This window comes from Galendromus occidentalis, unplaced genomic scaffold (assembly GCF_000255335.2).
Source record: "Galendromus occidentalis unplaced genomic scaffold, Mocc_1.1 scf7180000077182, whole genome shotgun sequence".
Taxonomy (NCBI): Eukaryota; Metazoa; Arthropoda; class Arachnida; order Mesostigmata; family Phytoseiidae; genus Galendromus; species Galendromus occidentalis.
Window position 1 is genome coordinate 156,144 of NW_003805170.1, and position 7,279 is coordinate 163,422.

Below are 7,279 nucleotides of genomic sequence, written 5' to 3' on the forward strand. Positions count from 1 at the left end.
CGTCGTTAGAGAAATTTCACCATGAAAAGTCAGCGGTGTTCGTGGAATACACAAGCGTCGCGATTAGTGCTCGAAATAGCTCATCGACGTTGGAACTTCGCCAGGTCGCTTCCGGGCATAATGGTGGACGGAAACACCGACGGATAGCGACGTAGACAGGCCGACCTTCCTACGGGCGAAGGAATCCGACGTAACTTTGTAGAGATAGTCAATGGAAGGTCATATACATATTAAGGGGAGATCTCAAGGGACATCCACGGGACCTCGCCAGGCGAGCCTCCGTCTCCTGTTGTGTAGGCGTCGTAGGGCGTAGGAGGATTGGTTGTCTGTGAAAACTGGGGATATTCGAACGATTGTCGGAAATATTGCTGTCAGATGGCGCCTTCCTTATCGTTTCCGGAAGGAACGACAGGTCTCGAACTATAGAATAAAAAGCTTCTAATTGTCTCTCTGCCAGGAAGTACCTTCTGAGATGTACCCGTTCTTCCCTCCGAGTCCTTTAGGAAGACGAGTTCAGGAGTCCAGTAGCTCCCGACATCTAAGATGTATGGCACGCTAACAAGAAGAGCTCCTTTTAAGAGTTTTTCTGTTTAATCAAAATCGGGCATGACGTACATTGTTTGACTGTTCCGGGTTTCATGTTCACACATTGACTTGAATCCAGGCTTTGACTTGGGCTCCCACCAGGTTACCGAGTATGTACAGTACCACTCAAATTTACAAACTTCTTCACTCCATACAGCGATGGGAAAAATGAGAAGATTTCTCCCTCAGTCTGCGCCCGCCGGTAGGAGCGAGCCTGAGAGCTTTTGTAGAGAGTTCCATCATACAGGAGGTTTTCGTTGAGAGCTCAATCTTAATTTAAATCGACAGGGTTCTTTGCCGTTTTAGCATCTTTCCTCCAACAGGGGTCGACTAAACCGATCAATATTAAAAGCAGATTTCCGATGGGATTCCATCCGGAAGCGGCTACAGGAGTCTCAGATCACAACACAAGGAGAAGTGATCGGACGGATAGGCAAGAGAAGGTGCTCTTCCCTCTCCTAACTGCTCTCCTGAAGGCATGCTCAGGACCCTTTCAGGAGTGAAATTGTTCCGAGAGTAGAAAATGTAGTCGATCGTGTGACACACTTCCCCATCTTCTCGGACTTTCCAAGTGGTGTACTCCGGCTCCCGCTCGTCGGGGTTCACCATGGCATAGCTGCTACTGACTTCGCCCAACTGGATCATGGTCCTGAAGAGCAAAATACTCTTACTCCTCATATCGCAGGATGTCTAAGGATTTTTGCATTATTGAGGCAATCTCCTGTCGCAAGCGCGAATGATACTTGTGCCTCCTGATATTGCCTTCGATCTCTATTACCGACTGCTCTAATCCTCTAGAAATAATCACGCGTGAGGACTCACCTGTACACCGGTTCCGAAGGCTCGGCGTTGAAGTCGCCCGCGTAAATGACGGGCAAGTTCTGTGAATTATTGTTTTTGACGAACTGCAGTAGATCCTTGCCTTGTTCGTTGCGGAGTGTTGGCAGGAGCGCTCCCACGCGGGCTTTGAGATGTGTCGTCACGACACAGAACTTCCGATTATCGAGCTTACGCTGGAAGGTGCACATCACGACCACCTGCAGCAGAGTCCCTCTGTCATAAACTCTAACTCGGGATCAGTATTGAATGTTATATACTTGGAGCGAATAAGCGGCAGGGAGGTTTGGTTGGATATCTGGCGGTGAAACTTTCTCAAACGAACCTGATTGCTCTGGCAGCGGAATACTTCCAGCACCTTCTGCTCGATTCTCAGTAACGTATATTTGCTCGCATCGAAGAAGATCGCACAGCCGTCCGGACCGTTGTTCCCTTTGTTATAGCAGCAGGGGCTGTCGGGTTTGGGGAAGAAACATCCCTGGAAGCCGACTTTGCCCAGGGTAGCTTTCAGGAAATTGTAGTGGTCGACCTCTTGAAGGCAAATAATATCTGCTCCGTAGGTGAGAACTTCTTCAAGGATCCGCCATCGACGGTGATTCCAATGAAGAGCCTCCTCCGGACAGACGAATTTATCGGACTTCTCGGCGAGCGCTGCGGAAGAATAAAATAGTCAGTCAGCAACAGATCATTTATTCAACTCGAGAGTCGATTAATTCGGGTCCAATCGCTCAGGATAAGCACTCGTTCTCCCGCAACCAAATTTCTCCGTGACGGGAATTCCACCGTCAGAATTTGATCGCTCAATCGAATCTCTCTCTCTGTTGGGAACGTTCTGTGCAGCGCTATCCGATCAAATATAGCCGTGGAGGGCGATTCGCTTTTGGAGAACAATTATTTTTAGGGAGGCGATAAGCTCGTCGGCTCTAGTGGCGATAGTCGAAGGTCACTCACATTGTGCGAGAATATTCCACTGCATTATGCGGATTGTGTCCGGGGAAGCGATGTGTTCGGCGTTCTCGGCCTCGACGAAACTCCGACCGATCATTGGAGGCAGCGAGCAGAGTTCACTGCGACATCTTTCAAGGAGTCCAAGGCGAGTCGAGGGCAGTTGAGAGGCGTCCATCGATGAAGCTTCAGCCTCGACGTCTTGATCGGCATTGTCTTCGCTGTGGATTTTTGCCCGTCCAGCCAAACTGCCCATCCTGGGGACGAAGGGGAATCGTTAAAATATTCCGGGCTGCATCAACCGACATTCTGAAATTCTAGAGCGCCGACATTCCAGAGAGAATATAGGAAGAGCCTTGGGAGGTACAGCTCAGTCTTTTCGCCTTATTGATATGCGATATAATAATTATTGAACGGCAAGATGTTCGCAACACGGCAGGATTGGAGATCCGATGGATGGCATTCGGGCTGTTCCTTGACGCGCGAAACCTTCCCAAGAACATGATTTCAGACGAAATCACGATCGAACGAGAGGAGCTCGGTAACTTTCCCTCCAGGAGCCCGACTTGGCCAGATACGAAAGTATCCAGCAAATTCTAACTGTAAAATTAGGCAAATCAGTTTTTCGACGCTACCTGGGTACAATAGGCTCCCCTTTCATGCGACACTCCACGCAACGGGTGCTTTTTCGCCTGTCGTAAGAACTCGATTCCAGATCACAGTCGTTCATTCGGCGAGAGTCTCCCGGATGTCACTAGACAACTCAGTGTTCTGAGCAAAGAATAGGTACCCGGGCGACTCCAATAATTTAGAGTATCAGATACTGGAATACTCGAGTTACCGAGTCCTTCGGAATATCCTCATTCAGCCAACGTGGAGGTCAAGCTAGAACTCTCGTTGCCAGAACGCCCTGAGCGTCCACTCGAGCCTCATCGAGCGCTGCTCCCGCGAACAGTCCGATGCGCCGACCAAGGACTCATGCATCATGCCGCGACTCGATGTCAGTAACTCACATGAAGGCCACAGCATCAATCATTTCCTTGGAGCTGTCTCAGCGTTCATCGTGAGTGTCTTGTACATTCTGCGCTTCCAAGGGCTTTCGATTCATTGCTGGACTCCTTTATCCACAAAGAAATTGAGTGCAACAACAAAGCTCGTGTCGACTCGAGACGCTCACTCGAGGGAGCTCGAACTCTCGTCGGAGAGTCGCCTGCCTGTCGCTCGCGTACGCGCAGCTCGCTCGCGGAGGCAGCCTCTAAACAAAGCTCACCTCTTGTAAAAGTCGCAGATCACCGCCCGGAGCGATAGAGCACGGACGGAACACGCTGTTGGCGTAGAGAATGGGAACGGCATCGGGGACGGGACGAGGGCAAGAGGAATCGATGATCGTTCCGAAATCGTAGAAAAAATTGCTTTTCGGACCGTTTGACTTCCGAGCGGCACGAGTGCTCGTACGCTCATCACAGTTTTTTCACTCCCAGCCCTCCTTGCCTAACTGCCAGGTGGTCTCCAGCATGTACGAGATGGGAAACAGCTGATTCACGTGTTTTTTCTTTAGCTACAGCCGGTTTCCGTGGACTTGCATCCGAAGATCTAGGTGACACCGGGCGGTTCTCGGCTCTCATTCACCATGAATCCAGGATCTTCCTTCGCACTGTCTCAGCAAATCACCTCGAGCACGAAACGAACAGCGAAATCCCCTTTAACGGAAGAAAGCGGCGTGGATTGTCCGGAATTCAGCCGGTTCCACGGCGCTCTCGATTCGCTTCTTTGCAGAGTTCGATCGTGTTGTACTATGTAGTTGCGGTGACAAACGCCAGACGGCGCTCAAGTGCTTCAGCCGCCGCGACCAGCCATCGAGAACTCTTGGAAGCTTCCGACAAAAATTACTCCAGTACATTCATGAGTTAGGAAAAGCGAGATTGAATTCTTTTCGATTCTTGATCTCAGGGGAAGAAATTTCACCCCTCCCGGATGGAACGCCAGCCTTTCGGGAAAGATCTCGCTGTAATCACTATGCCGTCAGAAGCTCATCGAATTGCCCACTACGGGAATTTAGTAAGCCGAACCCCGGATTCCTAACTGTTTGACTCGAGTTGAAGTGAGAAAGAGCTTCGGAGAAGGATTGACTGCAATCGTTCCCGTGCCCGTCATTCGAAGGCAGAGTGGGAATCCTGTGGCAGATCCCTTGAAGTGGGAAGAGTTGTGTGAGTGCCCCATGGAATCTCTCATCATGAACCGAAGCTCGAGAACATGTTTGCGAGGGAGAATTCATTGAGAAAACTATATACCATCGCAAGATCTATTCGAGCCGATGATAGTCGATGCAAACGGCAAGAGCACGACCCTCCCACGCCTATTAGAAGAGGGTAGCTTTATGAGATGTGAGCCATCAACCTTTGACAAGTGACGGAAACTGATATCCGTATCTCTATAGCCTGGAGACTCCGAGTCCAGCGGGCGCGAAATCCCTCCGGCCAAAATCGCTGTTTGGGGCATAGAGAGGATCGATCCCTTGGATTGTAATTGATCGAGACTTCATTACTTCAACTTACCAAACCAGCATCATCGTGATTCATGGCGAAAGCTCATGTCAAACCACTGGCCGACGATGGACTGCTCGACCTCCTTCACCGGAGAACGCAAGAGAATCATTCGCTCGAACACCGAACGAAGACAAATACGGAGTAATGGTCCCCAAGTTGAGTGCCACAATGAGACCGGTTAAGACCGATATCCGCGTCAGAGCTATCCCGAGCAGCTTTGCATCGCTGAGGAACAACGTCGGGTAGCAGAACGACTCAGAGACGAAGAACACCTCAGCGACGAGGAACGATGTCGATTCCGTGTCGCGAACAACAACCCCACCTGTCGGGACCTACGAAGGTCAACAGCGACATCCTATCACTGGCATCTAGATCCGACCGATCCGAGGCCACTGGAATGAGTCGCTGAGTCGGAAAATCGCAAAGGTCGACCACCGGAGCGCACCGCAAAACGTCACAGGTGATCGGGACTAGACGTATCCCAGATGTCGCGGGTGCGAATGTCATCGGCAAACGAATTAATCTGCCTCCGGCTATCGGAGGAATGCAGAGAGAGAGAGACGACAGATTCTATTCGAGCCACACCTACAGAGGCGTTCGAAGAACCCACACAACTTCATGTAGGCGCACAAAAGAGAATCGATCTCGACTACTACGTACATCCGCAGTGACAAAGATCCATTTTACGGCTGTAAGCTGCTCTAGCAGCGGTCACGCATAAACCTACGTACGAGCTAAAAAAAGCAGTCGTTCCACTCGAGCGGACTCGAGTTTCACCCTTTTCCTCACCTCACGGCATCGTAGGCCTCGGTCAGGGTGTGCGGGTCCGGCGGAGGGGTGGCTGCCGTGAGGTACGCCACCGAGGTCGAAGCTCGGGCTCGCTGCTTCTGATTCGAGTAGCCCTCGTGACGGGACACGGCGGGAATCAGGGAACGTTGTCCTTTCGACAGGAGAACGTTTCCCACTCGGGCCGTCCTCAGGAAACGCTGGGCCGGCTGCATCGCGAAGCGGAGAATGACGCCGAGTAGTTTCTCAATTGTTGCGGTTTCCAAAACGCACTCAAAGGCGGGTGAACCTCGAACCGGGGTCACAAGTAGGCGAAACACGAAGCGGGTAGAAGTTGAAGTAGAAGCTCAGTGCTCAACAGGCAGACCATAGTATCACCAAATGCAGCGCCGCATTCGAGCACGCGCTGATATCCTCTGGAAGTCCCTCACCGTTTCGAGAGAGCTGCTACCGCTCGAATGGCTTTCCGGCCGGCAAATGACAGCGATCGAGAATGAGGGTGGGCCGTTCCAAATTCTACTTTGTCCCCCTCGCTCGCCGTCACATGATACCAGAGGAGTAAAGGTGCATGCTCGCTCGACACCGGCACCGTAAAGACGTTTGAACGTCACTTGGCCGCTCGCACTCAGAATAGCGATCATTTGTGCGCACTTGTCCACGAATCGGGACGCTCGGTTGACCAAATGCGCGCGCTCGCAGATCGCGATTCCCTCCACGCCAAAAATATTCGAACAAACGTTTCGTTGCGTTCTGATATCCCCCCGCAAGATAATCGGTGGCCGCATCAGGCCAAACCTGATATCAATATCAGAGTCTGGAACATGCTATTTGTTTCAACAGGGGAGAAATCGAAATCGATGTGCACAGCTCATGGAGAGTCGGCAGGCGGGCAGACGTCCGATTCTACGGCGACCAAAGGCTGTCATTGTAAACCCAAAAGCCTTAATAGACGAGGCAGTGACTAACACGGATGGAGGGACTCCTAGGTGGTTCAACTCTTCTCGAGAAGAGGGATACCGCAACGGCAACCTGCCTCGATGCTCAGTTGAGGCTGAGCATGACACCGAGCCGGATAAGAGGATTACGTCTACTGCATTCTCCTGGTCCCATCTTCTTCTCAAAAGCGGAATGCTCAAAATTGATGAACGAAGAACGGGTCGCTTGTATACGCATCCTGAACGTGATACACGGGAGCAGCTCGAAGCCAGGGAGTCTTGCTATTCAATTCGGCTAGGATTCGGATTCAAAGATACTATCCTGGTCGCGGGGCGACTCCCCCGTGGCGACCCTCCCAGCTCCGCGTTCTCTCTATCTAAACACTCATATCGGAGTAGTCTTCATCTATGGGCGGCTCGAACGCAAGAAAAGTCGACTCGACCGGATCGGCTCCATGTTTCTCCATATCATTTATCTTGCGGCGAGCGGCACTCTGCCAGGATCCCGAAGTAATTCCGGGAAATATACCGCGGTTCGAGATCTGCTGTCGAGCTCTTTGCTCGACGACTTGACACCAGCTTGGCAGGGCAAGTGAGAGGCGTCGGTATGCCGTGGGGCCGCGTCACCAAAATGTAGGCAATGGT

The 7,279-nt window shown here is 51.5% G+C and overlaps 1 protein-coding gene across 1 annotated transcript; it reads right to left on the reverse strand.

Moving 5' to 3' along the window:
* Nucleotides 1-969: 969 nt before the first annotated feature.
* On the reverse strand, nt 970-6,154 carry cu (NADP/NADPH phosphatase nocturnin). The gene is made up of 5 exons (XM_003741457.2): nt 5,703-6,154; nt 2,374-2,624; nt 1,748-2,073; nt 1,408-1,622; nt 970-1,234 (listed from the first exon to the last, which is right to left on the reverse strand). Exons 1-5 carry the CDS (start codon nt 5,912-5,914, stop codon nt 970-972), a joined length of 1,269 nt encoding a protein of 422 aa, XP_003741505.1. The 5' UTR covers nt 5,915-6,154.
* Between the last annotated feature and the right edge of the window lie 1,125 nt (nt 6,155-7,279).

Excerpts from the sequence above, each read along its gene's own strand:
- cu (XM_003741457.2), bottom strand. The coding sequence starts at position 5,914 with ATGCAGCCGGCCCAGCGTTTCCTGAGGACGGCCCGAGTGGGAAACGTT. Across the intron at positions 1,623-1,747 it reads TCCGCTGCCAGAGCAATCAG|GTGGTCGTGATGTGCACCTT; the intron begins GTTCGTTTGAGA and ends ACTCTGCTGCAG. Across the intron at positions 1,235-1,407 it reads CCTTCGGAACCGGTGTACAG|GACCATGATCCAGTTGGGCG; the intron begins GTGAGTCCTCAC and ends TTTGCTCTTCAG.